At 42.9% G+C, this 16,894-nt stretch overlaps 1 protein-coding gene across 8 annotated transcripts in view; it reads left to right on the top strand.

The window, feature by feature from the left end:
• MYO3B (myosin IIIB) overlaps nt 1-16,894 on the top strand; it is a 309,268-nt gene that overhangs the window by 110,636 nt on the left and 181,738 nt on the right. For 7 of the 8 annotated variants that reach the window (XM_066612192.1, XM_066612189.1, XM_066612190.1 and 4 more), the window contains 8 exons: nt 4,735-4,818; nt 6,821-7,023; nt 8,148-8,246; nt 11,091-11,205; nt 13,211-13,337; nt 13,703-13,913; nt 15,573-15,720; nt 16,424-16,577. In XM_066612192.1, the coding sequence (XP_066468289.1) occupies nt 4,735-4,818; nt 6,821-7,023; nt 8,148-8,246; nt 11,091-11,205; nt 13,211-13,337; nt 13,703-13,913; nt 15,573-15,720; nt 16,424-16,577 (1,141 nt within the window). Of the gene's footprint in view, nt 1-4,734; nt 4,819-6,820; nt 7,024-8,147; nt 8,247-11,090; nt 11,206-13,210; nt 13,338-13,702; nt 13,914-15,572; nt 15,721-16,423; nt 16,578-16,894 lie in introns of those variants that run through there. The other variant, XM_066612197.1, reaches the window with a different exon arrangement.

A 16,894-nucleotide genomic window follows, 5' to 3' on the forward strand; every position in this document is an offset into this window, starting at 1 on the left:
TATTAATTATAATAATAATTTGATATTCATTCAAGTTTGTCAAACAATCCATGGTGTACAAACCTGGTGTACTTTTTGCACTGCTAAACTCAAACCCTGATGCTCTTAACACCTCTTTGCATGTTACAGTTCTGGAGCATATACCCAAGAGCTTTTTAAATCGTGCGTAAAAATACTGTGTGAATGTAACAAACGTATGATTGGAAAAATATGCATCGTATTGATAAACCTCATCAGGGAGCCAAGATTAACTTCAGCTTTCTACTAACTACATACAGTGCCTGTTGGCAAACCTGGATTTGCTACCGCGTGGGATGCGTGGGATGTGTGGTAATGGTAATGGTAATGCGTGGTAATGCGTGAATGGTAATGCGTGGGATGGCCTTAACAGCACAGCATAGGTTAGAATGACAATTGGGTAGTTGATGAATGTTGGTAGGTGGACCAGATTCTTTTCACCCATTCAACTCCATTACTCATTCATTGTTGTGATGCAGAAATTTCATTTAGCAAAATCTGCAAAGGAAAAAAAAATCTACCTGTGGGTCTCTTCAAAGTATTATAATTGCAAGCTTATGTTTGCCTTAGGCTGCACACAGGCAATAGCTTTTCAGAGAGTTATACAGCTGTCATAGCTTGTGCTACATGTGCTCATTTTTTTCCCCTGTTCTACCATACTGTCTGCGAATACTGCCTGCATAGGTTCTTGTAGCCCCTTACAGCAGCGTACCTGGAAGGTATACCGCCCCAGGGCCAGCCACCCTCTTTGAACATGACCAGAGCTGTGCTCTGGTCACATCCATGTGGTGTGATGCATATCCACATATGTACAGCCCTATACTGCTCTGGGCCAGGGTATCTTAGAGATCTCCTGCTTCCCTACAATCCGGCTCGTCCTCTTAGGTCATCAGAGAAGGCCTTTTTACAAGTGCCGCCACCTAGGGAGGTACGTGGGGCGGCAGCTAGAAATAGGGCCTTCTCAGTAGTGGCGCCAACCCTTCCCCTTGACTTAAGAATGGCTCCCTCTCTTGAGACTTTTCGGCGAGGCCTGAAGACCCTTCTGTTTAAACAAGCCTTCTGAGTTCTCGGCCTTTTTAACATCTTTTCAACATCTTTTAATTTTTTACAGGCCTGATTCCTTTATGACTTGCTGCTCTATGCTCTTTTTACCTTTTTACTACTTGTTATCTGACTACTGTTTTTATGATATGTGTTAATATGCTTTTATCTGTTTTTAAATTATGTTGTTAATCTGTTTTTTTAATTATGTTGTTTAATCTGTTTTTAACCTGTTGTAAGCCGCCTTGAGTCCCTTCGGAGAGAAAGGTGGGGTAAAAATAAAGTTGTTATTATTATTACAGGCAGCTCTCAATTTATGTGGGGGTTGTCATCCTGGAAAATGGTGTATACATCAATAACATGTAAATGAAAAGGAATTTTCCCATAGGAAACAATGGGATTGGTATGGTTTAGGGCAGGGGTTCCCAAACTGTGGGTTGCAACTTGATTTCTGGTGGGTCATGGGCCTGCTGACACTGGAATCTAAAATGACTGACCCCAGAATTTGTGTCTGGGTCGCGAGTGTCCTTTGAGTCATTTTCCACATCATGCCACGTTCCCCAAACTGTGTACTCCACTTTGCTGGCACTACACACAGTTTAGGAACTGTGTTGCGCCATGACACAGTTTAGAAACTGCCACACAGTGTGGCAGAAAATGATGCAGGGATACGCATTCGACCCAGATGTGACTTCTGGGTTTTTGGCCATTTTAGATTTCAGTTTGGCAGGCTCTGGATCCATAACAGGTGACGCAATGGATTTGTTGAGGGAGTTCGGCTGCCCTAGTGGATTCACAATGCTGTATTTACAGTGCAGAAACACCCTGGCTAGAATTACAAGAAGGCTCTTCTCAGCAGCAGTTGATTAGAAGCAGCAAATCAACCATTTGCTTTCTAGCATTTGAGGAAGCTTATCTTGGATCATTGAGAAAGCAATCCCATGCTGTTGTTGACCTTGAATGCGGCACTCTCAATGCAGCCAGTGACTCCTCCAATCATGCCCCATTGCCAGCACAGTCTGCTACAAAGAGCCGTAAAGTGCTTTGCAGCAGTGCAGACTACTGGCGGGAAGGCTGAAGCCTTCCCATGCACACTGACAGATCAACAGAGACCAGCTGGCAGAGGTAAGCCCCTGCAGAAGGAGAGATGGGGAGGGCAGGGAAGGGTTGAACAGGGCAGGGGTTGAGTGGAAAGGGGCAAATGGAGGACAGATTGGGCTCAGGACGAGGGCAGGATTGTTGGTGGTGCGTGCCAAACCCCCTTCCTGGGCCTGATCCGCTGCACAGATCAATTCAGACTTGCACCAGTGTTATCACTGGTGCAGGTCCTAGTTGACCCATAGTGGCTGCTGAGGCTTATTCTGTCCCCTTGCCCTGAGGAGACCTCCAGCAACCGAAACTCCCCAGCAGGACACAGCAGAAGCCACACCAGTGCTGCTGCATCCTTGTGCAGGGAGTTTGGTATTGGGCTGCAAGAGTACTTGTTGATGTTGTTGTTACATTTCTTCTCTGTATGGTGCCTGAAGTATAAAGATTGGAACCAGGGCCTAGGAGAGAGGGGTAAAGGGGTAATTTGTACCTGGGCCCAGGGTCAGAAAGGGGCCCAGGAGCCAAAGGAGGGGGCCCAGAAATTTCCTGGGATCTTACTTTTTCCAATCTCACCCAGACTCACTGTCCACGTGGGATGCTGGGGTTATTACTATGGGCTCATGGCAGCAACTATAGCCACAAGACACACACACCAGGTCCAGGAATGCATACGTTCCTTAACAGTGTCACTTCTAGGAGGAAACTGACCTTGCTACAGTAGCTCTTTGGCTTGTGGATTCACTTACCATGAAGGAGTGTACAGGAGCTCAGTGACACAGCTGTGGGACTGCAGCTGCTGCAGAAGCAAGTTTTGGTCCTCACAGGGCACTTTCCATTCTAGTGTGAGCCTAGATGATGATACTAATCTCCTGCAATGATTTTCTATATTTGAAAGATTTTAGAGAGACCTAGGAGTGTTTTGGTTTTCCATAATACTGTATCTAGCTGCCAATGCCAGGCAGGCATGTAGACCTGAGCGCTGCATTGGGAAGACTAGTAGACCTGGGCTCCAAAGACCAGTCCAGCTGTTGCTACTTTCCCCCTGCCTATTTTACCCCCATTCTGGCCACCCTCCCGCTCGGTTTCACCCTCTCCTTCTTTGGGAGGGGCCCAAAAGAAACTTTGTACCCCCTGATAAAATTCCTCTCAGAGGCCCTGATTGGGATGGATGAGGGATGGAGTGCTTTTTTGTCTTGATTTCAATAATCTTCCCTAAGAACTACAGTTCCCAGAGTTCCCTGGGAAGTGGTAATTTCACTCAGTTTAAGCCTGTATTGTAGATATGCCTTCAGAGTTTGTCTGCAATATAGTCATCTGCAACCTACAAAGGGGAATGTTTTCTGCCCTCTTTTAGCTCAGGTATTCAGTGATGGAATTAGGGAGAAACCCAGAAAGTGCCAGACTGTGACTATAAGTCACAGAAAATAAGAATCATTAACTCTGTGATCACTCATTTTCATGGTAAAATATAATCAGGATAGTTCTAATATAAAGGTAATGAGAACACAAATCCAATTATATGGCAGTGATTTTGATGAAATTGGAATACAGTACTGTGGAAACTGGAGCTCTTCTGTTTTGAAGATTGTGTCTCACACTACTTTTTCACATGAAATATTACATGCAGAGATGACTGCTGGCTATAACAAATGGTGATGCTTTTTATTTGTAAATGCTCCTTTGTAGGGTATGCAGACTAATGTACAGTGATCCAGAGTCAGTGGGCTTTCAGAGCATCGTAAGGGATCCTATAAAATAAATACAGGCATATAGACTTTTTAAAAACGATGAATCCAGGTTGAAAACTGAATGGAAAAAGCTTGGTGATTGTTTAGGGAGGCCACATATTTCAAGAGCAGCACAGCCAATAAATACCACTGGTGATTGTGCTTCAGAGTCACTCCTTGAGGGTCAAACTAGACCTTACACCAAATGTGTGGCTGGTGCCCGAAGCAGCGACCATGCACTCAGCTTCTCCCTCTCCCATTAATATCTCATAGAACTTGACTCAGGTAATGAGGTCACGATGCTTTCCATTTCCCAGTTTCCATGCCATGTCATTACCTGCTGCTGGAAGGGGTTGGGGCAACGCAGAACACATCAGATGAGTTAAGTTCTACTAGGTATTACAAAGGGGGAGTGAGGAACTAGATGAATGGCTGCTGCTTTCAGCACTGGCCCCATATTTAGGTTGCGATTCTAAACATGCTTGCTAGAAATGTGTAATGTTCTTTACATTTTGAGTCCATTTCTCTTGGGTGCATTTTTTTTTGTATCAAATATATATTTCTTAAAACAAACAAAACCTGGGTGTACTTTTGGGTGTTCCCACTACAATTTTTATATTTACCTTGTGAATCTCATTGTAAACCTTGAAAGTTCCTTGCATAACCAACGAGAGCTTTCAGTGAGTTTGATGTGCAAATACAGTGGAAGACTTTACCTTATTTAAACTCACTTGTGCATGATTTATTGAACTTTACAATGCTGGTAAAATTTAGATGCCCTGTTGTCTTTAACCATCTGTTGAAGTGCATGTAAATAGAGATTAAAGTTTATCACTACTGCTCTGTTTTTGTGTGGCAGTGCATTATCATCAGTGGAGAAAGCGGTGCTGGAAAGACGGAAAGTGCCCATCTAATTGTGCAGCATTTGACCTTCCTGGGAAAGGTATCTATTGCTTGTTATGTAGCACAAGTGGCTCCGTTGTAAAGAACTGCTCATTTATGCACTTCTGTTCATAGATCTGGCCTTGATCACATAAGCCTTCTGAACCTGGAGATAGAAATATTCATAGGGCAGCCAATAAAGCAGCACGCAACTGTAGAGATGTGCCCCTGGGTTCTTTGCAGTGTGTTTGGGCAATTTTTTTAGGTCACTCTCCATTTTTCATAGGTAGGGCTAAAAGAAAGGAAAGCAAGGAAGTTTACTTCTTTGGTGCCTGGTAACTTGGTAGATGGGGCAGCCCATCCATTAGGTAAGATGATGCGAGTTGCATAAGTGGCACATTGCAAGGGAGTGAGATGGTGGCGGATTTGGGGTACCCTTCACTCTGAGTCTGCCTGCTGTCACAGCCTCCCTCTAACCTGCCATGGATTCAACCCACACTGATCTGTTTTACGTCCACTAAAAATGAGCAGAAGGCGGACCACCTGCCTCCTTACCATACTCCTTGCACTTTCTTCAAACACAGTTTGAAAGCATCTGGTTTGATTTACAGACACCACATGAATGAAGGAGCATTCTTCATTTGCGTAGCTCCTTTAAATCAAACTTGGAAACTGCACGAGGAGTGTGGCAAGTGACTGCTGTTTTTTTTTAGAAGCAGCGGGTTGACTACAGAGCTTGTTGCTAAAATACTATAATTTTAAAGTAAAATCTGCTTTCATTCCACAATGTTAAGCTGTTTTAAAGGTACTTAAAATATGATACTTATAAATACTGGAAAAAGACATAAATATTGGAAAAGGGAGAGAGGAATATTGTCACACAGATCAGAAATTCCTTTTTCTCCCCATTAATATATTGTGTGTCAAAAGCAATTCTGTAATGAGTTATACACAACCAGTTAACTCCAGAGTACTAGAACATGGCTGGCATTACTATTACTGTGGCTAGATCAATCTTGTTGTTGTTAATCAGTTTCATGACCTGCTTGTCAAAGGGAGGGGCTGTAATTCAGTGATAGAGCACATGTTATGTGTTTTGTATGTAGAAGGTCTTGAGTTCAATCCCTGAAATCTCCATATGGGTTTGGGAAAGACTCAAAGCTATTGGAAACTCTGAAGAGCTAGCAGACTGTGTAGATAATACTCACTTAGATGGATCCATAGTCCATTATGGGTTACAAGCCATGATGTGCATGTGCAACCTCCTGATTTTAGAAATGGGCTATGTCGGAATGCCAGATGCAAGGGAGGGCACCAGAATGAGGTCTCTTGTTATCTGGTGTGCTCCCTGGAGCATTTGGTGGGCCGCTGTGAGATACAGGAAGCTGGACTAGATGGGCCTATGGCCTGATCCAGTGGGGCTGTTCTTATGTTCTTATGGTATAAGACAGCTTCCTTTGTGATATAAGGAAGACTAAGGGAATACAAACTTGGGACCGCTGTGTGCCAGAAACCTTCCCCAGTATGACCAGATCTTATTGTTCTGGTGGGGAGCCTGCAATCTTCCTCTCCAATCTCCTCCAATGGTTGTGCCGGCCAGACCCTTAAGGTATCTTATAATTCTGTGATTCTCAAAACATTTTCATGTTGACTTACAGAAAGAATATATATTTAAAAAACTATAAAAATAACTATTGATAAGCAGCTAAGGAAAAGCATATTTCTCATGGTATTGTCATTTCTGCCTGTATTATAAACCCTTTTTGAGCGCATGAAGCCCTGATGAGCTGCTTTATACGGAGTTGGACTCTGATCACTGTTCATTTGAGCCTCATATTCATCTGTAAGTGAATCTTCAGGAGAGATCTTTATAATGTTGTTACCTGAGGTGCTTTCAAATTGCGGTATCTGGAGGTGAATCCGAGTCCTAAATGCAAAACTTGAGCTGCCACTCAGCACTGGTTTGTCTTCATGTGTGATACTATGTACACTATTATGGAGGATTTGGGCCCTTATGAAGCTGCCACATTTCACCCAAGGGGAATTCCTTCTGTTCTCTGAAGGCCAATAACCGTGCTTTGCGGGAGAAGATTCTACAAGTGAACCCTCTGGTCGAAGCCTTTGGCAATGCCTGCACTGCAATCAATGACAACTCCAGTCGTTTTGGGAAATACCTGGAAATGATGTTTACACCCACAGGAGCTGTAATGGGAGCAAAAATTTCTGAATATCTGCTAGAAAAATCCAGAGTCATAAAGCAAGCTGTGTATGTATGAATTGGACTATTTCATTGGAAATGCTTTTTAGTTGTTGACAATTTCCTCATAAATCATCATCACCATCAGTGGTGCCCACCAGATGTTTAGACTGGAATTTTTGGGTGCTCGCGAGTTCCAGCTCTACCCAAGGGTTACCCAGTATCTACCCAACTGGTGAGATATTGCCGTATAATGTTTGAAATTCCTAGTAGTGCAATTGGTTGCAGTTGTTCAACTGTTCTCTTGCCCTCAAGGGGCAAGCACAAGTTGAACACATTGGCAGAATCTGCCATGCTCAAACTGTAATGGTGAGGGTGTCCCAGCCCTGTTAGCTTTTCTGCTGGCCATCTTAGCTACTGCTTTAGACGTCTGTGGGGGAGGTGTGATTTAGCTAAGACTGGAAGAAGTCACCCCCTAACTGCTTGTGAAAATTTCACTGAGGGGCTCCCTCACTTTCCCCTATAATTCCTGTGCTGAGTATTTGTCATTTAGTATATATCCAGTGTTACATATGGAACATGAAGACCTGAGTTCAGATCTGATCTCACCGTATAACTGTGTGGCCTTCTGAGCAAATCATGACCTCTGGGCCTCAGTAATAAATAAATACATGGGGATAACTAAGAAGTGTGCGATGTATTTGTGGAGAATATTTGTATTATTGTCAGGTGCAGTGGTGTTGCTAGGGAGTGTGGGCCGCACTGGGTGATGCTCATGGGGGTTGTTGACACTACTACTGAGCAAAAATTTTTAAATCATGGTATTTTTAAATAATCTGATCGTGTTATACATCATTTTCATGCGGAATGTAACAGAACAAATCTTGTTTAAATATCTCTGTCGTATAACAAGTTATCGCTGAAAAATCAATGGTGCATCACCATGTCCACCATCTAAGGTGTTGCCCTGCCCACTGCATGGCAGGGGGTCCATGATGGGGGTCCATGATGGGGGTGATGTGTTGGCTTCCTGCACCAGATGCAAACCCTAGTGATGCCACTGGCCAGGTTTGCTATTTTTCTTGCATGCCTAAAATGGTCATGCTCCCTGAATCTGTTCTTTGCAGTACATTCAAGGTCAGTGGGTAAAGAAGTAGTTCTGTTTCTATGGTAAATTGTTTTTCTTTCAACAGAGGGGAGAAAAACTTCCATATATTTTATTATATTTATGCTGGCCTTTATCATCAGAAGAAACTCTTTGAATACAAGCTTCCTGAGAAAAAACCTCCCAGGTAACTATTATTAATTTGTTTTTTTAATGCCAGCTGTAATTGGCTATTGATTAGCTCTTGCTTTCAGTGTGATCATGTGTCTGAATTGCCTTTAATCCTTCCCCATCTCTTAAGGATCCTTTTAAAATTCTTTCAGAATTGAAAGTGAATGGGCACAAAAAGTTATGTTGTTTATATTGGGTTTTACTACACAAATCAAAAGTAAGTGTATTATCCAGCTCCCTGTCTCTTCCCTCCCTTTATTGGTGAATAATAAAAACAATAATCTCCCTTCTTGAATTTCATCTCTTTTTAGAAATTTTTGTTTACAGAGTGATTCATTTGTGTTAACATTATGCAAACAAACCCAAATGAATTGTTTCAAATCAGCACATTATTGTGCATAGGAAATTAGCCTATGAGTCCAAACCTGCCTTGGAAATGCTAGTGTGTTGCCTTTGAAGGAACAGGCATTTTACTTTTTGTTTTAACATTTAGATTGGACCGTGTCTTGTTTACTGTTATCATCTATAAATCCCTCTCTCTGAAAATAGTATCAAAGCAGCTGGCAATTTGCTGGCCATTATGATTAGTGGTGGAGAGGGGTCCTTGGGGAATAGGGAGCAGAGGCTGTGTTATAAACTGCATCTCTAAATAAAATGTATTTCTGTGCACTTTGTACATAGAGAAACATTGAATTCTTCTGTAAGAACCTTTGTAGCCAGGACTAGGAGATGCAGAAATAAGACTAATTTTCTCCTCATCATGGCAACATCCCTGAATACTGTGCTTTCTTTCCACGGGAATGGATAGTAGCCATTCATCTATATTGGAGTGTTAGGGGAGCCGGAGGCTGCCCAAGGCCATAGTATCTAGTGGTTAGCATTCAGTGCACATCCCTTCCAGTGGAAGAACACTTCACTTCACTGGACAGTGAGCAGCTGAGTGCAAGAAAACTGGAAGAAATCTGCTATCACCATCCCAAGTGGGGAATCCAGACAGAGAATGGGAAAACTCTCACTTCCCAGGAAAGCACAGGACCTAGCAGTTCTTGTTATAATCAAATTCTAGCAGTAAACCCAAGTGGGTCTAGAAATGAGACAGCCCACTTAATTACCAGTGAACTAGGAAGGCAAGGAGTCAAAATATAACCAGTTTATTAACCACCACCACCCAAGAATGAAAGAAAATGGGGAAGGGGTGAAGAGAACAAGCAGGGCAGTGAAAAAAATGCCTGGACTTGGCTGGATGGCCACAAAGAGGTAGCTTGACAAAATTGGATGGAGTAACTAATAATGCCTGGAAGGGGGAGCAAGGTAGCCACCTTGGGTGATCTTGGAGGAGAAAGGCGGATATAAATCAAATAAATGAGAGGATAGCAGAGACGTTCTAAGGGGTTGCATGCTAAGCTGGTGAACATTTGCAGGTGAACAAAGTAGAAAGAGCAAGCAAACACAATTTTGTCCCTCCATGTGCCTAACTAGGAATACAGTCTCTGTTGCTAGTGATTTAAATTGACCCAGGAATGTTGGCCTTCTGGATCTACTGGGGAGTAACTGGGCGTGCATTCCATGTACCAAGAGTTGGTTCCAATGCAGGCATGGCAAAACACATCATCCTTGTGCTTGACCTTAAAAAAATCTAAATGTGATGTTTTGGGATTAGTCGATGGGATGAGAGGAAATAATTGGGCCACTCCATACCACACTTTTACGGAGACAAGTGGGCATGGCTGCCCAATTGGTGGCCATATGACAAACTCAGTAGGAAGGCTGGGTGGGATTTATTGTCTTCAGTGGATCCCAGACAGAAAGGGCAAGCCACATTCAACGCATGAAATTGTATTTCAAAGAAAGAAACTCAGAGGAGCATTCCAGCAGAATGGCTTCGGTATCTAGGGTCTACAGCCCCCCAAATCCTCTGGGAGGCTAGAAATTTCCGTGAATAAGGAAAAATAGACAAAAATAGGAAGAAAAAACAGGGCTTTCATCAGAGGGAGGAAGAAAAGTGACCTCAGGGACACAATTGATACCTCCTAGTCCTACCAAATATATGTAGGGAGAGCAAGCAGGTTTTGCCAATCCCCCAACTGTTTTGCCAGGTGGAGGCCTATTTATTTTGCTCCATTCAGCTCAATAAGCCCCACAGAGAACTGAGCATGCTTTTGTCTGCATAACCTAACCCTTTTAGAGTGCAATCCTAACCAACTTTCCAACACTGGCATAACTGTGCCAGTGAGGCATGTGCTGCATCCTGCAGTTGGGGGGCAGTCATGGAGGCCTCCTCAAGGTTAAGGCAATGTTTGTTCCCTTACCTCGGAGTTGCATTGCCCTTATGTCGGTGCTGGAAAGTGGTTAGGATTGCGTCCTTAGCCATATAGGTGCAAGCCTAGGTTGTGTTTTTTTATCTTGCTAGAGATTGATAGTACTCAGATATTTTTAATGTTGCAATCTGCAAAGTGGTACTAATACCATCTACCTTGTCAATTTGGTTAAAGAAAGAGCAACTGAAATAGGATTTCCTTTCACTGACTACTTCAGCTTAATTAAAAACAAGGGAGTTTCACTCATCTGCAATAGCTGGATGAGTGCTGTAATCAAGGTGCTGTAATCTGTGTCAGGGCGCAGCTGCCCCTCCGTCCCCAGCTCTTCTCAGTATCATTTTCTGACTCCACTAGATGTTATGTCATGATAAATATGACACTGAGCATATGAAGGGTTGCTTTCTCTTTGTACTTCTGATGAGCCTACACACATAGGATTATGGGAATTTGAGTTAGTGGATTTTCCTTTCAGGTAGGTTTGAGTCCCAACATTTCTGTTTTTATTAGCTAAGTATTGATCTCAATTATCTCATTTTATTTAGATACATTGACAATGACACTGGAAGGGTGATGCATGATATTATTAGTAAAGAATCCTATGGAAAGCAGTATGAAGCAATTCAGCATTGTTTTAGGATTATAGGCTTTACTGATGAGGTAAGTGAGGACTTTTTCAGTCAGCTGGGAAAAAAGACAATAGTTTTGTTTTTAAAACCACATTTGGAGAGGCAGAGCTAATCCAGGTTGACTGTCCCTTATCCAAAATGCTTGGGACCAGAAGTGTTTTGGATTTTGGAATATTTGCATATACATAATGAGATATCTTAAGGATGGGACCCAAGTCTAAACACGAAATTCATTTTATGCATCCTATGCACCTCATGCACATAGCCTGGAAGTAATGGGGGAATCTGGGCATGTGCAGAAAAGCTATATCATAGCTATATTATAGCTAAAGGGGGCTGAGAGGGTCTTCTTCTCTTGGGAACACTGAATAAACTGCCTGTTGTGTGCATGCATTTTGACGGCAACCTGTCACATGAAGTTAGGTGTGGAATTTTCTACTTGTTGCATCATGTCAGTGCAAAAAATGTTTCAGATTTTGCAGAATTTTCTGTTTTTGAATTAGGGATGCTCAGCCTGTACAGGCTCACGTTTATGAATAAGATAGCAATATTCCAAAATTGTGCCAGCAAGTAAATGTGAATACTTGCGGAGTTGGTGCCAAGCTGAAGACCAGTTGCATTCAGTGAAATCAGTTTCACTATTTAAATCCCCCCTCGCCTTGATTGGGAGCTTATCATCTCAAGGAAAAAGCAAAATGAAGTTGGCTGATTGTCCTCTGTTTTTAGCTATGTGAGAAAGTAATGGCTGTGGTGGCTACTCTGCTGCTACACTGCATTGGAATAATGAGCAGGGAGAGAAGGGCAGACATCAGAACCTAAGAAAGTGGTTCTCAAACTGGGGTGTTGTGACACCCCAGCCAGAGAGCCCTGGCCTCTGCCCCTTTAAGGAACAGGGAGGAGGGGATGCAGCGACACGATCTCCAGGATCACTTTGGAGGGGCACAGGGACTTGCTGAGACTTACCACAGACTGCAGCAGCCTCCCAGGAGTGTGGGGAGCTCCGCACCAGCCTCTTCAGGGCTTCCCAACATGCAGAGAATGTACTAATAACAATCGTAACCCACTTCTGGTTTGTGATTGCGAAACCGGAAGTGAGTCACAGTCGTTATTCTGCCTATCTCTGCATATTGGGGAGCCCTGCGAAGGCTGGCGCATGGCTCCCAGGAGGCTGCTGCAGGCTGTCGTAAGTGTCAGCAAGCCCCTGCGCCCCTCCCTCCCCCACAAGGACTTACAGTGGGAGTCAAACTCCCTGGGAGTTTGAGAACCACTGCCCTAAGGGGTCAAACTAGATGCAAAATCATGTCGTTGACTCTGAAACCAGCAAGCCACAATATTGCCTGTGACCGAAAAAGTTAAATCTTGCCCAGAGTTCTCAGTTTAGTTCAGACTTAGGTATTTTACCAGCCAGCATTTTACTGGTCCATTTAATCAGTAAAACTGTGTTGCCCAGTGTAACCAGTCCTCTGATCTGAAAATCTGATACGTGCATGATTTTTCCAGACTTAACCCATCAGACTCTGTTCTGGTCCCCTAAACCACCAGTGTCTTTTCTGATCTGCCAAATTCTAATTGTCTCTTCCTGTGCTCTGACTGGTTGAGACCTACTCCATGACAGGCCTGTGTGGCTGTGCCATGCGTTCAAGGATGCATGCACATTTCTCAGCTCGGTCCAGTATATTTGATATGTTTGCACATGTTAGGATTTTCCACAAAGTGTCCAAAGATCACACCAAGATCACCCTGAGGTACAGAAAAGGCAAGATTAAATTCAAGTTGAGCTGGGAGTGAAAATGAAACTGTGGAAAAGGAGATAGGGAAGGGGAGCAAGTTCCAACTTCTCTCTCTCTCTCTGCCTACTTGGTGTTTCATAAGCATGAATAGCTTCATAAGCAAAAAGGTAGGAAGAGGTGATCTGGAGACTTGACAGCTCTTTTTTCCCCCCTTCTCCCTCCAGTGCTGGATGAAGGTGGGAAGCTGCTGTGGCTCATGACTCCCTGAGTTCTGCCCTTAAAGCCTCCTTTTTCTGTTATTTGCAGGAAGTGCACTCAGTGTATCGCATTCTGGCTGGGATCTTAAATACAGGAAACATTGAATTTGCTGCCATTTCTTCACAACATCAAACAGATAAAAGTGAAGTGCCCAATGCTGAAGCCTTAGATAACGGTAAACAGAAATATATGCTCAGATCTGTGAAGTACCATGAAAAGTAAATAAGAACATAAGCCCTGCTGGATCAGACCAAAGACCCATCTCATCCAGCTTCCTGTATCTCACAGTGGCCCACCAGGTGCCTCAGGGAGCACACAAGACAACAAGACACCTGCATCCTATTGCCACTTCCTTGCACCTGGCCTTCTGAGTCTACTTCTGTAGTCTTCTTCTAAAATCTAAAATAAAAGCATATATTTATCATGGCTCATCACCTGTGATACCACTCTAGTACCTCTAGAAAATGTGTCAGTATGTGCACTTTTGCACAAGATGGCTGCCGATGCCAACGTTGGCTGTCTCTTGATGTTGTCTTTCAGCTGCGGCACTGTTGAGCATTGGCTCAGAAGAACTTCAAGAAGCTCTGACCTCCCACTGTGTTGTCACGCGAGGGGAGACCATTATCCGAACCAACACGGTGGACAAAGCCGCTGACGTGCGAGATGCCATGTCAAAGGCACTTTACGGCCGACTCTTCAGCTGGATCGTAAATCGTATTAATACTCTGCTGCAGCCTGATAAAAATATATGGTAAGTTAACCCATCAACAAGCTGCATGTGTGCTGGTGGCATCTTTGGTGTCTATATATTGCTTTTTATTCTACAGGAGGAATTTACTGTTTGTTCAGATAATGCCTCTAAATAACCTTCATGCTGCGATTCTGCATTGTTGTTTCCAGGACATTAGCTCCAATGTTTTCAAAGAGTTGACTGGGATTTAACCAAGTAGGTCAATGGGATCAGTTTGGGGTTAAAATCCCATCAGTTCTTTGAAAAAAAAAAAGACATTAGAGCGCATATTCATCACAAAATGATGCTTTTACAGTTAGCCTGTTTTATGGCAGACAAGCTACTAAAGTCATTTTTGGAATAAAGAAACAACATTTGGAACATTTAAAATGGTGTCTTTGCATTTAATGCTGTCACTCAAATCTACCTACACCAGCTAAGCTCCATATATGGAAGCTCAAGCACTTTGTGCACAGTAAGTAGATGATGCAAATTGCCTGAAGATCCAAAGGAATAAAAAGGCTTTTAGTGAAGTATTGATTTCTCTACAACTGTGGATATATGTCAACAATTAATGATATTGTTCCAAGAGCCAGGTTCAAAGGGACCTTGCTTGAGGACTCTATGCAATAGGGTGTGTCACTGAGCTTCAGCTATGCAGTTGTGTAGAATGTGTTGCATGACATAGTACCTATACACCTGATCACATAGCAGTTGCTACATTTGGAAGTGGTGGGGTGTATTATTATTATTAACAGTATTTATATACCGCTTTTCAACTAAAAGTTCACAAAGTGGTTTTACAGAGAAAAATCAAATAACTAAATGGCTCCCTGTCCCAAAAGGGCTCACAATCTAAAAAGATGCAAATGAATACCAGCAGACAGCCACCAGAACAGACACTGCTGGGGTGAGGTGGGCCAGTTACTCTCACCTTGCTAAAAAAAGGAGCACCCACTTGAAAAAGTGCCTCTTACCCAATTAGCAGGGGTGTATGCAAGTCCAAAGTAGACATTCATGCCCCAGCATTTGTAGAGTGCGTGATATGCCTATATAGACTGTGCCTATGTAAACCGTCCACCTATCAAAAGGCATTCTGTGAATTCCTCAGCTACTTTTATTGAACTATTTCTTCCAGAATTGTTCACTAGACCTATTCCAGATTTTGGGAGTAAAAGCTTTTGAGGACTGCAGCTGTGTGTCGTAGTAAAATTTTGCTCTGTTTTCTTCTGTTTTTATTTATATTATGTTCACTAAAGGATGCACTAGAATTTTGGACTAAATTCTGGTTGCTTTTTCCTTATGGGTAGCTGTGCCTAGCTGAAGACCACAATGATTGGTTTTACGGTGCTGATCACTTGACCCTTTGGTAGCTCAAGCATTGATGCACTTTTTTTCTCCGAACAGTTGTGAAGGTTGAAGTCTGCCAGGTGGTTGCAGGAAAGACCTGCTCTCAGTTGGTAGACAGTGATTATTTAGTGGGTAGCATAAATGCCCCTACATTTCCAGTGCTGAGAATTAGTCCTGAATCAAGTTCCGCAGCTGACCTCATAGGCTACCACCCTCAGCCCTGAAAAACCCTAGACTGGTTTTAGAATGTATTCTGTGTTAATGTCATTACATTGTTTTCTCAAACTTGTTCAGTTATCGGTTTTGTATGGTGTTTTCTTTTTCATTCAGCAATGCCGAAAGTGGAATGAATGTCGGGATACTGGACATTTTTGGTTTTGAGAACTTCACAAGAAATTCATTTGAACAGTTGTGCATAAACATTGCAAATGAGCAAATCCAGTTTTATTTCAATCAGCACATCTTTGCGCTTGAGCAGGTAAGTGCCATTTTATTGGCCTTGGCTGGCTGTAGTCTGTAGCCTAGGTTGGAGGGGCTGTGAGATGAGTGTACTCCTATGAGGTGAATTTTCTCCACCCTTTTCATGGTGTGGTGCTTCTTCTTAATGCATGTTCAGGAGAACATGCATGATCAATATGTGTCTAGATCATTTGTCTAGATCTAGATATGATCAATATGTGTCGCATCTTTGAAAATTAATGTTTTCACTGCATGAGACTGCATTCAGAAACACACACACACGCTCTGGGTTTGTCATCCTTAGCAACCTTTGTTACCTGCTTTATGTGAAAGCAGTGTGTCATTGCTAGCAATCCTAAACAAGGATGATAGGTGTTCTAGAAAGTCACGAAAAGATGGCTATTATGTGAACATTGTGCTGCAGCCCTGTGTACACTACTTAAGACCATTGAATTCTATAGGACTTACTTTCTCAGAAGTGAGTAAATGCAGGATTGCACTCTTAATTATAGGAACATTGAGCCAGAAGAAGGATAAGTGAAGATCCTTGTTGATATAGGCTGAATTTACCTTCCATCAAATATCTGGGAACTTGTCCTGTGGAATGGTTTGCCTCATTCAGTTGTTACTATGCAAGTATAATGGACTGAGTAAGAAATGTTGCTAAGATGCCATATCCTTATGGTGATATTTAAATTGCATTCATTCATTGCGTTTTTAAGATGGAATATCAGAATGAAGGAATTGATGCTCCTCTGGTTGAATATGAAGACAACAGACCCCTCCTTGACACTTTTCTCCAGAAACCAATGGGGCTACTTTCTCTACTTGATGAAGAAAGCCGATTCCCCCAGGCAACAGACCTTACTTTAGTTGGTATGACTTGTATCCATAAAACCTAAAATGTGATTAGAGATATGCTCAGAATGACTAGAGAGACTGATTGTAAGAACCACAGATATTTTTACATTATCCTAACTCAGGGCCATCCACTGAATATCTGGGGTTGACAGAGCACTCCCAACCCCCTGATAAAGCCAGCAAAAGTCACTTGTGCTGACCCAGGAGTGTCACAAACATGCCATAAGGCACATTTGCGCTGACTTTAGAGTCGGGGAGGGATCCAGGCCCTGCGGGGTAAGTTTGCATCAGCTGAGCTCTGAGCTCTGCTCAGCCGGCCTGCCTGCTCCAGC

Source organism: Tiliqua scincoides, chromosome 1, assembly GCF_035046505.1.
Source record: "Tiliqua scincoides isolate rTilSci1 chromosome 1, rTilSci1.hap2, whole genome shotgun sequence".
In the NCBI taxonomy this organism is placed as follows: domain Eukaryota; kingdom Metazoa; phylum Chordata; class Lepidosauria; order Squamata; family Scincidae; genus Tiliqua; species Tiliqua scincoides.